The following is a 19,476-nucleotide window of genomic DNA, read 5'->3' as shown; positions in this document are numbered from 1 at the left end:
ACTGATTCCTCCTCCTCATTATCTGTCCTTGAACATCAGCTGTTCAAACTCTAGAAGACAAAGGGTTGGAAACCAGGTGGAAAAGTAATTTATGCCCTCAGATTCTTGCTGAGGACCACAAGGAATGGATTCTCAAGAGGCTGGCCTTCTCCCTCCCTCTGGGCCAAGTCTGCCCTGGCTCCAGCCCCACTCCTTCCAACCCTGACTCTGGTCTCTTTCAGTGGCTCCAGCCCTCAAGGAAAGGTGCAAACCTTGGTACCACCCTGCACCAGTGCATGCCACCTCCAGGCTGGAATTGTGGCTACCAGGCCCTCCCTTGTGCTCAGCCTCTCACCACTCCCAAAGCAGGGGGGTGACGACATCATGCCAGGACAGAGCCCGCTGGCCTCAGTATCCTCCTCCAACAATGAAAGGGGTGAGATTTGAGGCGGAGTTTTTAAATCAGTAAAGCTGATGGGAACTCTGACGCCCAAACCTCCTCAAGTGTACAGGCACAGGAGCTCGGAGGGGAGGGAAGGTGACGTCAGGCCTCCTCACCCATCCCAGGGGTATGTGAGGCAACCTCTCTTTCTGAAAACTGCTAGACTATTCCAGGGTCTTGGAGGTGCTCTCCCCCAACTTACACTCCCTATCCCTGTCCCCCCTGGTTCCCTCCCTCCCCCACTACTCCCCAACAGTGAGAGAACCAGGTTCTTCCCAGGGCACCTTCAGACAGGACATGGAGTGCTTGTGGTTTCCAGGTATTGGCTTCAACATTTGCAATTACTGCTTGGTTTGTGAAAGCTGCTCCTGCCCTTCCAAATTTCAACATCTCCACTCTCCTGTCAGGCCCAGGACCAGAGGGTAGCTAGCTGGGGCCCAAATGGGTCTTCCTCAGTTTACCTGCTTTCCCTGCATCTTGCTTTGGCCAAGGTTTGGATTCTGTGCCACCCTGTCTGGATGTACCCTGTGCTGGTTGCTGGGCCAGGCACTGGCCACATGGTGGGAAGGCAATGGTGGGTCCCTGCTCCAAGGTGCTCATGACCAAGTGGAGGATTGGGAGCCGGAGAGCTGACATACCAGGCCAGCAGTGCTGGGACTGCTTTGAGGGTCATGGGGACATTGCTCTAGGATGGAGCAGGACTTTCTAGGAAGACTTCCTAGAGGGCTTCAGCTGGCTTGGTATTGCAAGACAGGGTGACCTGGAGCAGGACTAAAGCACCACTGGGAAACAGCAGGAGGCAGGCAGCTTGAGGCTAGGGCTTTGCAAGTCTGGCCGAGGACTGGATTGTGGGGAACTGGGGTCCCTGGGCCTCAAGGAGGCAGGGAGATCAGTTTTGAGGCCAGTCAACAGACCAAGAGGGTGAGACCCCTGGGCACCCTGGGGATTTCTCAGATCCTGCCTGTGGTCTCTCATTTGGCCTCAGCTGAATGTTCCTGTCCCAGCAGTAACTTTCCACCCAGGACAGCCAGAGAACCAGGTGGTGTGAGTGGGGCTGGCAGGATGGTCCAAGTGTTCCTCAAAGTGGCTCTCAATAAACTGCCTTTATCTATGCTTTGTATTGGATGTGTCATGCTCTCCCCAAGCAGTCATTCTGATGGACATAAGGGCAGTGACAGACATGCCTGAAGCAGTACCCTTCTGATACTAGGGACCTGTTGTCCAGGACAGGCGGCCTTGAGGAAAACCTGCAATCATGAGGACTACAGCCTTTTGCAATCATTGTGCAATCGTTGCCTCTGTTCACGCGGCACTCACGTGCCAGGCACGGCTGCTCACTCTCCCCGGTCCTCCCCACACCCTGTAAGGCAGGTGGCTTTATGGTCGCCAAGGCAGTGTCTCAGGGATCATGCTAGGGGGGTCAAAGTTACAGAGTACCACTAGGGTCTGTCTCAAAACTCATGCTCTTATCTATGCTCTACACTGGACACAAACTTCTATGAGGGAAATTTTTTAAGTTACTGAGATTTATTATTTTAGAAACATACACCGCCTTCCCTGGTGGGCTTCTGCCCCGGAGGAGCTACTGGGGCTGGAGGGATGAGCCCCTGCCCCCGCGCCACAGGAATCACCCGCACAGGGAAGGCTCATCTGGACACTGACCTGAGGCTCAGACTCCAGCGTGACGTCAGCAAGATAGCGGATCAGAAAGCGCGGGGCCCTGGGTCCCCCAAGCACCGAGACCCAGGCCGGGAACCCCGCGGGATGCGGAGCAACCCCTCCGCAGAGCCCCAGGGAGCCGGGAGGGAGTCGCAGCCCCCAGCGAGGGCGCTGGGAGAGTTGGCGGCGTTTTGCTCGCTCTCCACCACCCTGCCCCCCCCCCCGCGGCACAAACCCCCCAGTTCCCGCTCCTCCCTGGGGACGGGAGGACTGGAAGCTGCGTCTAGCTAGTCGGGGCGCCGCGGGCCCAGCGGTCTCACCTGACTCGCGGTACCGACTCGCTCCGCGCCCGCTGGGATCCAGGTGGAGGCCCCGCTGGGCGGCTGCGTCTGCAGTTCCCCGGGAGGACGCCGGAGGGCGCGGCCGAGGAGCGCCACGAACTGGGCGCCGCCTCTCGTTGTCTTATGGGCACAGGGCTTTGCCTTGGCAACATGCCAAAGTTTTGGAGCTCGGCTGCACAACAATGTGAATGTGCTTAACATTGGACGTGGAGCAGCAGGAAGTCTCGTTCACTGCTGGTGAGAATGCAAATGGTACAGCCACTTTGTAAGACAGTTTAGCAGTTCCCTACACAAAAACCTGCATATTGATGTTTATAGCAGTTTTACTCATAATTGCCAAAATCTGAACCACGATCTTTCAGTAGGTGAATGGATAAACTATCCAAGCTGTGGAATATTCTAAAGCATTAAAAAAGAAATGAGCTCTCAAGCCATGAAAAGACATGGAGGAAACTTAAGTAAGTACTTAATTACCAAACAATAGAAGCCAATTTGAAAAGGCTACATACTGTCTGACTCCAACTCTGTGACATTCTGGAAAAGGCAAAACTAAAAGATCAGTGGTTGTCAGGAGTCAGGGGAGGGAGGGAGGGATGAACAGGCAGAGCACAGAGGATTTTTAGGGCAGTGAAGAGTCCGTGTGATACTGTCATGGCAGATACATGTCATACATTTGTCCAAACACACAGAATGTCCACCACCAAGAGAGAACCCTAATGTAAACTATGGGCTCTGGGTGACGATGTGCCAATGGAGGTTCACCAATCATAAAAAGCACCACGCTGGTAACTGGGGAAGGCTGGGCTGGGCATGTGGGGTGGGGCAGAGGATACATGGCAAATTCTAACTTCTCAACACTGCTATGAACCTAAAACTGCTCTAAAAATAAAGTCTATTAAAAAAAATACATGTTAACTCAAAAGTGGCAGGAGTTCAAAATGCTCATGAACTGTTGAGGCTTCCTGCAGAAGCCAGGAAGCTGGAGTCTGGGGGGAGGTATGGAAAAGGGCCAGTCGTCGGTGAACAGTCTTTTTAGTACCCAGTTTGAAGAAGGACCTGGAAGAGTCAGAAGTGCCTCACTCAAGGTGTCATCAGCAAGTCGAGAGATACATCTTCCCTTTTGTGGTTTAGCCCTTAACACCTGAAATCTATCAATTTCATTTGAACTGTGCTAGTGCCAAGTCAAGAACAGAGCGGAAGCCACGGAGCTCAAAAAGCCGTCATTCCTATTCAGGTCCCATGGCCCACACATGGCATACCCACCCACGTCTTCATCCTGGCAGAGCAAAATGAGAAATGGACTGCTCTGCCTGATGTAGCCATTATAACGAAATTAATCTGCCATTTCTGTAGGCTCAAATTGATGAGCACACAAGAACTCATTTATAATTGCTTGTTTCTACTTCACAACATCCCTTCCAATATTTCTATTCTCTAAAATAAAGTCCATTAACACTGCATTATTTTTTAATAACTTTTGAAATTAATGTTGATTGGAAATATGCCCTTGTATCAACTTAAGTAAATCCGGCCATCCCCATACACTGACTGAGTTCCACCCTCCAGGCTGAGTGGCAGACAGGAGCCCTTGGTTTGCTTCATTCCAAGTTCTGCTGCAAGGGCTGCGCGGCCCGCACAGAGCCTGGCAGCCGCACCAGTCAGAGGGCAACCACCTCTGCGGCAGAACCAGAGCCACCCGGGGGCTGGGATGGGAAGAGAAAGAGACACATTCGCTTTAGAGTTAAAAGAAAGGAAGAAAGAAAGAAAGAAAACAAGGTTAAAATGAAGTTTATTATTTTTTTGATTTTTTTGTTTTGTTTTTTAAATAAAACTGTTTGTGAAACAGCTATTTTATCCCCACGGCAGAGTGACCCCTGAAAGATGCACTAACCCCTTCTTAAGGCCTTAAGATTTTTTTTGTACTTTTTTCTTTTTTTAAAACTCAGATATTTAGAAATTATACAATTTACAAAACAAAACAAAATACAACATAAAGAATCATGTAGCATGGGGCTGCTCAACTGACAGACCCCCTTTTCCTTTATAAAAATGAAAGCAAAAGAGAAAAGGATGGAGTGGGTGTTCCTGGTCAGCTTACCCCACACGATCACACCCAACACTGCCCTTCCCCGTGTCCACCCCTACAGCTTAGGCTTCCGTCCTGTCCGTCCTGGGGGTCAGGGCACAGCTGCTTGAAGTGTGCCCAGAGGAGGCCGTCCCTTGACCCTGCTGGCTGAGCCACTTAGTGGGATACTTGGGGCTCTCCCTGGCCACAGCGACCAGGGGCATAGCTGTGACCTTGGGGCATCTGCCAATTTCACCTCCCAAAAAAGAAAAAAGTAAAAAATAATAAATAAATAGTGTTTCTGGAAATGAAAAAAATTTATTTTTGTCTTTAAACATCATTCTTCCACTCCTGAAAACAGACCTCCACTTCCCTCCCCCTCAACCTTCTCACTTTGAGACAAATTAATGACAAAAGAATGGTTTGGTGTGGTTTGTCCGTTCTTTCGACCCTGGGTCTAGAGTCTCTGAATTGTGTGAGCTGGGCTAAGGATTCAAGCCACCCCTGTCCCTGTGAGATGAGAGTTTGTTCAGTTCAATTTCACATTTCAATTTCACTTATTGGAACAAATTTGGAGTTCTTTAACTAGATAATTTTAAAATAGAATCAAAAGGGATAGCGCACCTTTCATTTAAACAAAGTCTTTCCAGACTAAAAATAGATTTATATATATATATTTTTATCCCTCCCTTTTAATTCCCCCCACCCTTTCCCATCATCCCAGCCCTCCCCCCTCCCCCCAAATTGTCACTATGGAGATTGTGTCCATGGAAACAGCCATTCCAACTTCTTGGGTCTTTCTTTCCTGTGGTGTCACCGGTTTGAGTGATGTAAGAACTTAGGAAGGAAGTGCTGGCACGGGCAGGCACGCGGGGTGGGGCGGGGTGGGGTGTGGCTGCACAGGAGGACCATTTCCATTCCATCACGAGTGTCCACCACCTTCTCATCTCCACAGTCTCACCTGCAAGACAGAACAGACACTGGGTGCTAGGGACCTTCACGCGGTGCTGCAGCCAACAGCCCTTGCTCTGTGGTGGTCCTGAGGTCGGGGTGGGGAGGCTTTCTGTAGGGTCCAGCAGCCGCAGACCCCTGTGAACATGGTGCTGGCACTGCAGATCCCCGAGGCCAATGGTGGAGTCACTGTGTGGCTCTCGGCCTGAGACAGGGAAAGGCAGCAATGACCTGACCAGCTGTGCAGGCCCTGGACCCTGAGTGCCCCTCACGGCATGTCTACCGCCCCAGGCATGAAAGGAACCGAGACCAGGAGAGAATTCCCTGACTCCCCAGTGAGGCGGCCCTGGAGTGGGGCAGCTCTCGGGTGACCCCTGCTCTGGCCCATGCCTCCTGGGGCCTGAGGCTGGGCTCAGCACTTGGTGGCAGGGCCAGTGCTCAGAGGTGGCTGAGCACCCAGCCCATCTAGAAGAACCAGCTCAGGACCACTTCACGGCTGCTTCCAGTCCAGGTAGTCTTTACTGTAACAGAGAACACTCCCCACAGGGGCTCTGACAGGGAGGGCTGGTCTCTGCTCATCCTCTGAGTCTCCCCAGGCCCTTGCTGCTGGCGAGACGTCTCCTCTTCCAGCCCAGGCTCCAGGCTGAGGAAGACTATCGTGGTGACTGTTGGTACGTGGGGTTGTACCAAGGGCCTCCTCAGAATGCTTCATGGGTCATTTATGTGCAGAGGTCTCAGAGAGACACAGCAGTTTCTTAGGAATTCAGTCCAGAAAAATTAAGCCAGAAGCCAAGAGTAGTGGCAGCCTCATCCTCACTTGTTTTCTGCCAGTCACAGAACTCTTGGAAACTGTGTGGGGCTCACCTCGCTTCTTCCTCAAACCCTCTTTGGTGCCCTCCTTCAACAAATAAAGCTCAGGAAAATCCAGGCATCACTATCCTTTTTCTGTTTCTGTAAAAGTTACTAATATGCAAAACAGTTAAGAAAGTTGGTCTGTCTGCACGAGCTAAGAACAGACATACCTGCCTGGGCCAGAAAGATATTCCTAACTGCTTGGCAGAAAACACAAATAAACAGAAAGAGACTCGTGGAGACAGTAGGACAATGGTGCCACCCTCAGACAAAAGCAACCCTGGGACTCCAGGTGCCAGGGCCTGGGGATGTGGGCCAGCGGCTGAGCCATCCATCCTGCCATTCTCAGGATATTCACAGTGACAGCGTGGCTCCCCTGGTACCGAAGTTGCCTCTGGGCCCGGGAGGTCGCCTACATGATCCGTGCCTCCTCCTGCTCTGGCACACTCTCCACCCCTGACTCTGGTTTCCTGAGGCCACGGCTGCCAGGAAAGGGGAGAGCAGCAGCCTTCTCTGGTGCCACCCCAGGAACCAAAGGCCTTTTGTAAATGCAATGACAAGGGGAGAGCTAATGGGGCAGCTCAAACAACGACCAGAGGGTCAAAATCTTGCTGGGGATGTGGGCCACTGGCATCAACAGAGGACAGGTGCTACGCACACTCTGCAGGGAGGGACAGCACAGGGCAGGGTTTGCCCTCCCCCAAGTGCCCGGCACAGTCTTGGGTCTGCACCCTATCCCGCTCATTTCTCAGAACAGCAGGCCCCCATCCTCAGAATGAAGGCTGTCTCGGCACCCAGGGTCCACCTGGCCAGTAGGTTCTTGCAGGCTGCTGACTCTGACTCCTCCCTTGGTGCCACAGGGGTGCCTGGTGGTCAGGGGAGCCCTGGCCCTTCCGCACCTCCTGCCTGGGGCTCTGTCTTCTCACCTTCTCAAAGGGTACCTCCCCCCAGGTTCTGCTACTAGACTGGCTCAAACACATGATACGCTGAATGTTATGAGACCCTAACTTCTCAGTTACTTCTAAAAACTGTTCCTTCAATGAGGAGAATGGGAAGAAAATTCTTTAAGCATCTACTAGATGCCAGGCACTATGCTAGGAGCAGTATACACATTATTTCAAAGTAACACTGAGAGGCCTGACCCCCACATCTTGGAGATGAGGAGGTGGAGGGAGGTGACACACATGGTCCGAAGCCACGTGGCTGGCTAGAGCTGGGACTGGGCTCATATCCAACAAAGCTCTTCCAACTCAGTCCCAGGAACTCTGCCTTTGAGCCTCCATTGTCTCAGTCCTGTCCAAACGCACAGGACGTGGCCGAGAAGGCAGTGGCCTGAGCAGAGCCACAGAGCAGCCAGCGGGAGCTGGGGAAGCGGACAGCTCTGAGGACTTTAACGGTTCTCTGTGAAAAGGCATCCACATGTCTGGCTGCCTCGGAACAGGATTTCATCTCGGGCTAGAGCCTTCCGCCACCCGCCCCCACCCTGGTCGTGCTCCCAGCCTCCCTCCTGCTTCGCCTCTGCCACCTGAACCTGGCTGTACTCCCCATCCTCTCTACCTGCAGCGACTCCGCCACCTCAGCCACACCCAGTCTGGCCGGGACTCCTCATCCTAGGAGGGACTTGTGGTTGTCACTGCAGTGGGTGTGGAGGGGCCTCCTTCTGAACCTGCACCCATCTGGGCTCTCCTCCCCGTGTGTCCCTTCCTGTGCCCTCTCTGGGCCAGCACACGAAGGGGCAAAGACAGCGGTCCCTGTCCTCAGGGGCAGACAGTCTAGTGGAGATGCAGACAGTAAGTGAATGAACAAATGACTCAAAACTGTGGTGACACCAGGAAGGCTGCCGTGTGAACAGGGGTGCTTTCGGTGGGGACGGACTTTGCAGGGAAGACCACTGTGAGCAAGTGACACTGAAGCTGAGACCCAGAGAGGACAAGGAGGCACAGAGCTCAGGTCCGGGGAAGTAAGTGCACGTGCAAAAGCCCAGAGGGAGACGCCGGGCCTCTGAGGAGACGAAGGAGCCTGGCCGGAGACTCCTGCAGGCCTTTGGAGGCTGAGGAGTCTGGACGCAATTCTAAGTGTGACGGGAACCCCTGAAGTTGAGAGGAGACAGGAATCTGAGCTGAGCTGCAGTGCATGGGAGGCAGTGAGGGGCCACCTGGGCTGCGGGTGGGAGGGAAGCGGGCGCTGGAAGCCCCCCTCCGGGGGTGTAATCCCAGGACGCCCCCCCGAGCCTGCCTGGGGGAGGGGGATCCAGGACACGACACTTGCTTGTACATGGGCGGGCCGGGTGACCGTCTCCAGTGTGACATTCCGACCACAGAAGCTGCTCAGGGAGGCCCAGCTCCAAGGCAGGGAAGCTGCTGTGTGCAGGTGGCACTGCTTGGCACCCAGGACCACGCAGCAGCTGGATGGGGGCTACAGGGGGCTGGCAGGGGAGGGGGGTCTCCTTGTTTACTAAAGGCAGCAGCAGAAGACAGGTCTAGGGGTTCCGCTGTCAGAGCCCTGCCCACGAGCTGCCCAGAGCCAGCAAGACGCCGGCAGCACAGGGCAAGGGTGGGCACCCTGCCCTCGTCCTCAGACCCGCCCACTGGATGCTGCCCAAGGACCTTTCCCCTCTGGCACTGCTGCCCTGTGCTGGACAAGTATCAGGCACCTCACATGCTGGCAGGAGGGTGGAGGAGATAAGAACTCATGTCTCCCGCCCCCAGCCCTGGGGCTCTCTGCTAGGCAAGGCAGCTGCAGCGCCCAGTTCGCGGCCTTGACCCCGCCAGTGCCTGCTGCACGAGGCAGACAGGCTGAGAGGGCAGCGCGCCCGGCACTTGCTGACACTGCACCCCAAGGCAGGCCGTGCTGGGCATGCTGGAGACATTCCTTAGCTGAGTTCTCACAAGGTTGCCCATTGTTACTCCCCTTTTTACAGAAAGAGAAAGTGAAGCAGAGACATTAACTGGCCTGACTCTGGTCACACAGCATTTTCCACACCATCTGTGTGAGAAAGTGGGGCACCAGGAAGTGGGACTCAAATGTATGATCCGTGCCCCTTCCCCGAGACCCAGCGTCCCTGTCCCTGATCACTGGGGCTCCCGCACCACCAATGGCACCTCTGGGCCTGAAGGATGGCAACTGCCCCCTGACAAGTGCTGAACCGAGAACCCAGGACAAAAGGTCCAGCCTCGTGGGGAAGCACGGATGACAAGCACTTCAGGTGGACAAGCCTGGATGCGTATGTCTGCCCTTTTCCCTACAAGAGGTGCGTGTCTGACCTCAACAGACTCAAAATTACCCCAAACTGGGGGTCAGGCCACTTAATCACTCAGCGCCTCAGTTTCTTTTATATAAACAGGAACAGTAACATCGACCTTCTGAGGAAAGAATGATGAAGCTTATTGTTCCACGAGAGCTCAGGAAGAGGCAGAGAGGATGGAGATGATGAACAAAATTAAAATTTCCAAGAGGAAATCTGCCCACCAGGCCAAGGGCCCAGACTTCATCTTCTTCTCAAGCACAGGCTGGGACTTCAGGACAAGGACAAAAGGCTGAGTAACAAATGGCTCTCTCCCTACCCGGCTCTTCCCAGACACTGCCAGGAATATTCTGCGTGGCCTCTTGTATAACTTGGCACTAACTACCTGGGCCAGGAAGGTGGCAGAGCCGCCTAGAAACAGTGACACAGTCAAGGCCAGGGTCACGCAGAAAGGCCAACAGAAACATTCTGGAAAACCACGCAGACTGCTGTCTTGCCTGCGGGTCAGTGCCCCCTGGCAGGTTCTAGAAGTCCACAGGGCTCCATGTGATCGTTTGACTCCTGTGACCCAACCACCGATCCTGCTCTGCTCCCTCCCTTCCCAGTCCCACTCCCCGGAAGAGGAAGACAGAAAAGCTCGAGTCCAAGTCCTCACTGGACAGCCCCTCAAGAAAGCGCAGTAACCCCTGCTGGCCCCACAGACTCATCACACAGCGGAGGGGAATTCCCTGGAGGTTGGGCCTGGGACCCACCTAGAAACAAATGACTTCTCAGAGGAAAACGGCCACATTCTGAGAGGAATTCCTCAAATTACTGTTAGGTATTCCAGAGCCAAGCAGACCCCCCACCCCCGCCCCAGCTGTAATAGGAGGGAGGGAACTTTCCACAGAGTCGCAGGCGTGTGGTGCTGCCCCAAAGGGCCAGGCAGAACACACCTGTGTGGGTCTCAGACGGCTGGAGTAAACCCAGAAGCCCTCATCTGAAGAGAAATTAATCCTTTAAGGAACATTTGAGACAAGCGGCCCCCCACCCCATCCTGTAGAAGCAAGTGCCTCAAGTTACATTTCAGGTTTTCTTCTCATTATAACCTGTTACCCTTTTCCCTCAGTGACTCAGTGAGGACTGGGCAGTGAGGGAGCCAGCGGGGGCACAGGAGGCCTAAGTCCTACAGTCCTGCTCTCAGCACAGGCTGCCAGCCCTGACCACGAGCCCACAGACACACTCACAAAAAGCACAACTCAATCTCTTAAGGTTTTTGAAAGTAAAATTAAATGGGATGCTACAGTCTACTACATCTTTGAGGGGATTTTCCTTTCCTTTGTACTTCTGTGAAAAGGAACCCTTCACAGTACTGGGGGAAAAAAGATTTCAAACCACCAAACTTGAGGAATTTTTTGTCTTTCAGAGAAAACCCACCATAAGCTTTAGAGATATTGAGTAAATTGAAAAGAAGAGCCCTCTGGCAAGAAGCCTATCTGAGCCTGGGAAAGAGCGAGGGCTGCTGGCAGAAGCCCCCCTCCCGAGGGTCCGACTCGGAAGGCGCAGCATCCTGCCCTCAGGAGCTCCACACACAAGGCCCAGCTTCAGGAAGTCACCATGAACCCCAATGGGTGATGGTACCATTTCACAGCGCCACACCACCTTTCCACACATATTCTGGGGAGCTAAGCAACAAATGGGAAAACATTTTACCCACTCTGTGTCGGCAGTCCACGCGGTTAAATGCTGCTAGTGCAGCCTGGCCTGGACTGCGCACGGGGGCACAGGCCACGACACCCCCTGGAGTCCGGCAGGGGCGGCGACCCAGACTCACCTGTGCTTGCTGTACTTTCCATTCCCACGAGCACACTGCCCCCCTCACCCCCGCTCCGACTGCTCTGTGCTCAGGCTGCCTTTCGCTGTCTTGTTCTGCAAGGGGGGGAGAGGGCATGGGAGGGGAGGCTGACTCCGGCAAAGCCAAGGAGACAAGACAGGAGGGACGAAGAACGAGCGTGGGGTCAGGGTGGGCAGAGGTGAGGAGAGGAACGCACATGGAAAAGGAAAGAAAAAGCAGAGAGTCAGTACTGAATGACAAACAGGAGATACTCAGACAGGGTTTTCTGAGGCAAAATGTGACCATTAAAAAAGGGAAGCTTTTTAAAATAAAAACATGTAAATTTAAAACAGAGAAAACTGTAAGATCCTATGATCCATCTCTGGAAATAATCTTTAAAGAAAAGCGTAAGTAAGCATATTTCAGAAGCATTTGAGAGCAGACCCAACAGGATGACCTCTTTCTAGTACTTTCTGGCCCCACTTGCAGACTGAAGGCTGTGAGCACCAGTGGCCACCAGGTGTCAGTGTGACCTCAGCCAGAGCAGAGTGGCGCTGCAGAGATCCCAGGTGGTCCTTCTCTACATCCTCCCCTTCCCCCCCACACATGAGGTGTCTCAGAAACAGATCATTCACCCCCTCCCCCTTATCTTTCCTTTCCTAAATTTAAGAGGCAAAAAGAGACCACCTCCTGAATCAACTACAGAGACACTACCAGTTGCTTCTGCTGAAGTAAAACCTGGAAGAGACTGCATTTCCCCAAAAGCCTGGAGTAACTCTACTTCTAGTAGGGGAAGATGCCTTTGCTCCCATTCAAGGCGGACAACCAGTCTTACGTCCCGTCAGCCTGTGAACTGGAATTCCATTACGCTAAGGGGGAGCCGGTAGTTTTACTGCCTTTGATCTTCCAATTTCCCTTAATAGACAAAACACCTTCCTCTCCAAAACACTTCCCCTAGTCCCCCCTCACCACGGGGGCACCGATACCCACGCCACAGGGATCCCTCCCCAGGTGCCTCTCCCCCCAGGCCAGGAGTGGGCGGCAGCCCCCCAATGTCTGGTCTTCAGGTCTTTCAGGAGAAGCCCCCTGACCCCCCCAGCCCCGCCGGGAGTGTGGGCTCTGACTCACCTTGTGCTTGGGGCACCTCACCGAGAAGTTCTCCTCATGGAGCAAACAATCTGCAAGACAGAAGGGGACAGTCAGGCGGGGGCTGGCGTGTGGCACAGCCCGAGGGGCGCGGGGCCGCACTGGTCAGGACTGACGAGGCCAGACATGGAGATAAGAGGTCCGCACTGTGACTTCTAATAGGAAAACATGAGATACCCCCCAATAAGCTACAGTAAGTACCTCAACATGATAGAGTGTCAGTCCAATGTTAAACAATGAACATTTTAGACTAGTTACTGCTATGGGGGAAACACAATGCAAACGGTTCAAAAAGCCATAATACACATAAATGTGTAAGTACAATCTCACTTTTGTCAAAATGCTTTTTTAAAATTTATTTTTGGGGGGTCATTAGGTCTACTTATTTATTTATTATTAGATTTTTTTTAATGGAGGTACTGGGAATTGACCTCATGCATGCTAATAAGCATGCACTCTACCATTTAAGCTATACCTTCCCCCCTCAAAATGCTTTTTATGCATTAAAAAAAGACAAAGGAAATCTACCAAAATATGACAGTGGTTCTCTTGGGTAGTAAGATTATAGGTGATTTTAATTTTCTTTATTTTTATCTTTATTTCCACGATGATATCTTTATTATTTTAATAATGAGAAACAATCTCCAATAAATGTTATTTTTAACACCCCGTATCCTAGGCCAAGCTCACTCCACAGGCCACAGCAAAGCCTCCTGATGAAAACACTTCAGATCTGCAGGCGTCTTTTCTCCTCATGGAGAGCCACACGTCAGAGAAAGAATGGAGGCCTGGGGCCCCGCTGCCACGTTGTCCTACAACCCATGGAGTCCCGGAAGCCCTGTAACCCACGCTAAATGCTCCAGAGGAAAGTGAAATCCCATTAGGAGGCTATTCATCCTTGGAGCAAAATGATGCGTCCCAACTTTTAACTCGGAGACATCCTCCGTGACAGCGAGGACGCGCGTCTGCCTCCAGCTGAGCCGTGCTCCATGGCACAAGCATGGTGCATTGAGCAGGGCGAGGAAATCTAATTAACGGGTTCACTCCGCACACCACAGCTCCCAAAGACCGACAGCTGGGTCGCTGGTGCAAGAAGCAGTGGCAGAATGTTAATAAATATTGATCACACGTTCTCAGAGAGCTCCCAGGTACTATGGCGGGAGGTGGCCCTGGTACTTAGCCTTGTTAAATTCATAATTTAACTCAGGTTTAAAGTGAGGCCCAGATTAGCAGCCTGTGTACCCAAAGATTTCAAGTGAAATAGTAATAAGCAAGGGAAGACACAAATGAAACTTTTGAGGTCCTCTCTATCTTAAATACATGAAAAAGAAAAGAAAAGAAAAAAGACCCTGCCATAACCTGGCTAAGTCTGTACCATCACCGCTGTACCTGCTCCCCCAACTCCCTAGCCCTGGAATCTCTTAAGATTGGGTGGGTTCAGCCTTCTCTGCTCTGGGCCAGCCTCCGGGCACAGGAAACTCAGCAAGTCCTGCTAACCTTTATGTCCTTCCCCACCAAAAGCAAATAGCCTGGCAGTAAGTGAAATGTGTTAATTTAAAACCCACAAGTACATGGCGTGACCAAGGCTCCTGCTGCTCCAATCTGCCAGAGAGCTTATGAACAGCGGGAGACAGACAGCTGGAGCTCGGAGGAAGCGCCTTCTCCTTACCTGGGCTGAGGCAGCAGTGCTTGCTGGCAGAGTCTCTAGTTTGGGCCAAAGAGAAATAGCACAGGCCATGTGGGGCAAGGCCACCCTTATGTCACAGGGGTTTACAGAAATGAGGAGGGGGACCATGTCAGCTGGAAAAGATGCCACTAGAAAGGCAGAGGTGGCTCACAGCCACAGAACAATGACCAGCTCTGATGCACCATTAGTAAAATTGTCTTTTAAAGTTAGCAAACATATCCCCTCTAAGCTAGAAAGCAGAAGAGATAAAACAATGTAGGTACACACTAAAGGGAACTTGGAGCGAACGCCAGGTACTTCTGAGGGAAATCTAAACAAACCTACGAGACAGGGCACCCTCTGGCAGGGCCTGCGTGCAGGAACACTGTGAAGGTGCCCCTCCATCCTCGTGGTGCCCACAGGACACCAGCAACTGCACTTCCCATTCCTGGCGGGGCTGAGACCCACAGCCGGAGAGCTTGGCCACCTGGAGGCGGCGTGGCGAGAAGACTAGGCTGCCTCCAACCAGACTCTGCTGGGGAAAGAGTGAAGAGTGGTGGCAAGTGTAGTAAACGCTTCTGAGGTCTCTGAACAGACTCTGGCCCCACACCACCGGCCAGCTGGCCCCTCACTGGTTTTCTCCAAGCCCCTGGCAACATGCTGCACGGTGCAGAGGACCTGGGCAGCACTTCCCCACAGTGAGGTCAGAGTAAACAGCTTGCTGGACCATTGCATAAGGTGGAGGAGACTCACAAGGTTATCAAGTCAACCTGGTGGCTTCCAGACACAAACATCACACCCAGAAAAGGACACCACTTTCATTTCTCTCTTTAGGCTTAAAGACAGGACTTAGCTGGGCTCCTCATAACAAGCTATCTGAAGCTTCAGAGACCCACATGCATTCACACATAACACTTAAGACTCATACTGGCAAAATCCAGGCTGGGACTCGGGGACTCGCCAGCCTCGCCCCCGCCTCGCTGAGGGGCAGTCTCTGGAGAGGCAAGCCCGGTTCCTGGGGCCAAAGGAGGGACATAAGAGGGAAGAAGCAAGACCACCAGCCGTTTCATAACGACCCATCCTGGCTCCGGACCCTCAGCCACAAGATCAAAGTCAGAAGCAGAGAGAGCAGCTTGAAAATGCTGTGGAAGGGTGGCTGTAGAAGTAAAATCCCAGCTGTGTTTCTTCATGAGGGTAAAAGAAAAAGCCTCTCTAGGCAAGATTCCTTACACACAATGAAATTATTAATGAGCCACCACAGCTCTTTTCCCCTTTAGTCTTAATTGCTATGGCTCATTGCATTAAATATATTAATTTTTTAAAAACTGGTACTCATGTTCTTATTACTGCATCTGCCACCTGGAGCCAAATCCGGTGCCTGTGACATACAAGGAGCACAGCACAGTGAACCACAGTCTCACAAAAGTAGGGTCAGTATCAGGTACGGGAAAAGCTGCAGGAGCCACTGCTCCTCATGAAACAAAGATTCTGTTTCCATGGAGATGTCCCTAGTGATAAAAGTTTTCCTTTAAACATCAATAGCTCGCTAAGGTTTGAGCAGCTGACAGCAAGGCACAGAAGAAAATGTCAAACTGTTCCTTACTCCACACAGAGATGGGGGACTCACAAACTCAGGAGCTTATTTTTATTGTAACTAGAAAAGTCAATCAATGAACGCCTTTCCTGGATACAAAGATCTACCAGATGGAGAACAGAATTCCTGAGAAGACCATGTGGGATAAATACAAGCATCAATCCGCACAGAAGTGAAGACTCTGGATCATTGTGACTCAGGTCGTCAAAGAGATCAACAAATGCCCAGACACGGTCACCCTGTGAAGCTGCTTTTTTGGTCCCAGCTCCATGTGGAAGAGCAGAGTATGCAGCAGCTGGACAGCAAAGCCAGAGGCCAAGGTCCCGCTGACCTAGGCAGCCTCCCTCTTGCTGGATACTCGGCAACCAATTTCTGCCAAATAGAGATGTGGCCAACTTACCTGGACAGGCCACGGAAGACAGGATCAAACGGAGAGTGACAAGTATCACTTACTTCCTAACCCTCAGCTGGTACAGCAGGCCCTGCTTCCCTGCTGGTTGGGGGCCGGGCGAGCCTCTGCTGGAGGGAGGAGGGCCTTTCCCAAAAAACCCCCACTGCCTGGCTTGACCAAGGCGGCACCGAGCCTGTGCTGCCAGCCACCAGCTGCACATGGCTCTGGGAGTTTAGGTTAAAATAAAATAAAATAACATAACATAACATAACATAAAATAAAATAAAATAAAAAACTCAGTCCTTCCATCTAACCAGCCATCTTCCAAGCGCTCAGTGGTCACACATGGCCTGTGGCTACTGTATTGGAGAGCGCAGATGTAGACCACATCCATCACTGTGGCAAGTTCTACCAAGCAGCACGGCTCAACCCCTGGAGAAACCGTGGCTGGAGGTGGGCGCCCCATGTACAGAGAGGGAACACACTCCCAGGGGACGGAGTTCCCTGCCTGCTGCTTCTGGGCAGAGCCTCCATGCAGGAGACCACCTTTCACCTGGCCACTGGCAGGAAAGCCAATGTTTGCAGTATTCCCCCATGTAAAAATTACAAACAACTTCATTTAAAACCCACGAAGCTTAAAATAGAAAAGGAAATAAAACATTCTGGTGTAACTTGGGGCAGTATCATGAAAATGAGAAAAGGCAACACTTGGCTCTTAAGAGAGGAGGATTTAATGACTGTACTGTAGAATATGCTAGACCACGACCCAGGGTGAATTACTGCTCAGACTCAGCTTGGAAACGTTCAGGGGAAGAAAGAGAATGTAAGGGACAGGCAAAACCCCAAACTCCCTGAACTGACACTTCAAGGCTGTCTTCTTACTCGCCACTTATCCTTCTGGTCAAATAGCACCCTGGCCACCAGCTGCCCCTCAGCACAAGCAAACACACTTTTATGAGACTCTAACTTTGGTATAAGCATTATCTTTCTGTACGTTTCTTGCTCTTTTTAGCTGCTGCTCCTGCAGAAACCTGGAAAAAAGAGGAGAAAAGAAGGGACAACGAGAAGGACGTGAAAAGCAGGGGGATGTGCTTAAGCAAATGTCAGGAGCGCTGGAAGGAAGGGAGGTGGGGACGAACTCAGATTCCACTCCACGTGCTTTCTCCCTCTGTACCTGCTCCCATCACCCAGTCAGCCACAGCCTCTCCCCTCACCCCTGCCAAATCCACCTCCACCTCCTGGAAACAGTGAGGCTGCCCCAGGGAAAGCCACGTTTCCCCCTGGAACCTGGGAAGTGCTTAGAGAGAGCAAGCACCATGCGACTCTCATTTATCTCCTCATTTTCCCTCCCACTTCCCTGACTGCAAGCATTCTGAGGGCCTGCGAGGTGAACCTAGACCCATCTAATGTTCAAAAAATAACTGGTAAAAACACCCACCGAAGAGCCAAGAGTCCAGTGGATGAAAGAGGATTTTCCCAGGCTGCTGAAGCTGAGTCAGAACTCAAGTCTGCATTGCTAACTTATGGCACTTCCTGGACAAAAGGTGTCCCTTCTTTCAACAGTTATCACACCACAAAGTACTGATGTGATCATCTCAAGAGACCAAAAAAGACAAAAATTCAACACCTCTGCCTGATAAAAATGCACAACAAACTAGGAATAGAAGGGAACTTCCTCAGTTGCATCAAGAACATCTATGAAAAGCCCACAGCTCTCGTAAGGGTCGGAAACAAGACAAGGACATTGGCTCCTGCCAATTTTGTCCAACACTGTAAGTTCTAGCCAGGACAATCAGGCGAGTAAAAGAAAAGGTATCTGATTGGGAAGAAAGAAGTAAAACTGTCTATTCGCAGATGATATATCATATATAGAAATCCATGAAACAACCGTCAGAACTGATCAATGGTTTGAGTAAAGCTGCAGGATACAAGACCAATATACCGAAATCAATTCTATTTCTATATACTCACAGTAAACAATCTAAAAGTCAGATTAAGAAAACAATTCCATTTATCATCACACCAAAAATAATAAAATACTTAGGAATAAATTTAACAAAAGAAGTGCAAAACGTGTACTCTGAAAATTACAACACTGTTGGAAGACATGAAAGACTGAAATAATGGAAAGACAGATACCCTATGATCACTGGTAGAGAACATACTATTGTTAATATGGCAAATCTCCCTAACTTGTTTTGCAGATTCAACACAATACCTATCAAAGTTTTAATGGCTATGTCTTTTTTTTTTAAAACAGAAATGGACAAGTTGATCCTAAAATTCATATGTATAGCAAAGGATCCAAAATAGAGAAAATAAGCTTGAAAAAAAGGAACAAATTCGGGAAGACTCACACTTCTCAATTTCAAAACCTCCAGTAATCAAGACAATGCGGTGCTGGAAAGAGTCCAGAAATAAGCCCACACATGTACACTCAACTGGTTTTCGACAAAGGTGCCAAGGAATGAAGAAAGAGTAATCTTTACCACAAACGGTGCTGGGACAACTGGAGTCCATATGCAAAAGAATGAACTGGACTCCTACCTCACACCATTTAAAAAATTAACTCAAAATGGATCAAACACCTGAGTAAGAGCTAAAACTATAAAACTCTTAGGAGAAAACATAGGCATATATCTTTGTGATTTTTAAATGTAAAAATAACAATAAGCAACAAAGAGATAAGCACCAAAAGAAAAATGGATAAACTGGACTTCATCAAAGATGCTCAGTATCATTAGCTATCAGGAAAGTGCAAACTCAAATCACAGTGAGACATCACCTCATGCCCACTGGGACGGCTATAATAAAAAAGACAGATGAAAACAACTGTTAGCGATGAGGTGGAGAAACTGGAACCCTCACACACTGTTGGAGGGATGTAAAATGATTTAGCCACTTTGGAAAACAGTCTGACAGCTCCTCAAAAGGTTAAACACAGGGTTAAACATATGACCCAGTAATTCCACTCCAAGGTTTATATTCAAGAGAAATAAAAACATTAAGTCCACACACAGACTTGTATGTGAATGTTCATAGCAGCATTATTCACAATCAAAAAGTGGAAAACAACCTAAATGTGCATCAACTGATGAATGATAAATAAAAAACACAGCATGTCCTTACAATAAAATACTGTTTGAAAATAAAAACGAATAAAGTACTGACATGTGCTGGAATGCGGAAAACCTGAGGAGCAGGTCGCTAAGTCAAAGAGAAGCCCGTCAAGGGGACCACACATTGTGTGACCCACTCATAGGAAACGGCCAATAGGCAAGTCTACAGACATAGGAAGTAGGTTAGTGGCTGCCAGGGGCTGGCAGCGGGGGG

At 50.8% G+C, this 19,476-nt stretch overlaps 1 protein-coding gene across 1 annotated transcript in view; it reads right to left on the bottom strand.

The window, feature by feature from the left end:
* Nucleotides 1-5,204: 5,204 nt before the first annotated feature.
* The window catches only part of TCF20 (transcription factor 20), an 86,028-nt gene continuing 71,756 nt past the window's right edge, over nucleotides 5,205-19,476 (bottom strand). Inside the window, 3 exon segments of the mRNA XM_031463369.2 lie at nucleotides 5,205-5,447; nucleotides 11,347-11,474; nucleotides 12,475-12,524. Coding sequence (XP_031319229.2) covers nucleotides 11,391-11,474; nucleotides 12,475-12,524 — 134 coding nt within the window. The 3' untranslated portion in view covers nucleotides 5,205-5,447; nucleotides 11,347-11,390.

This window comes from Camelus dromedarius, chromosome 11, assembly GCF_036321535.1.
Source record: "Camelus dromedarius isolate mCamDro1 chromosome 11, mCamDro1.pat, whole genome shotgun sequence".
NCBI lineage: Eukaryota > Metazoa > Chordata > Mammalia > Artiodactyla > Camelidae > Camelus > Camelus dromedarius.
Note: the sequence above shows the minus strand (reverse complement) of the source record. Positions and strands in the feature narration are given on the sequence as shown.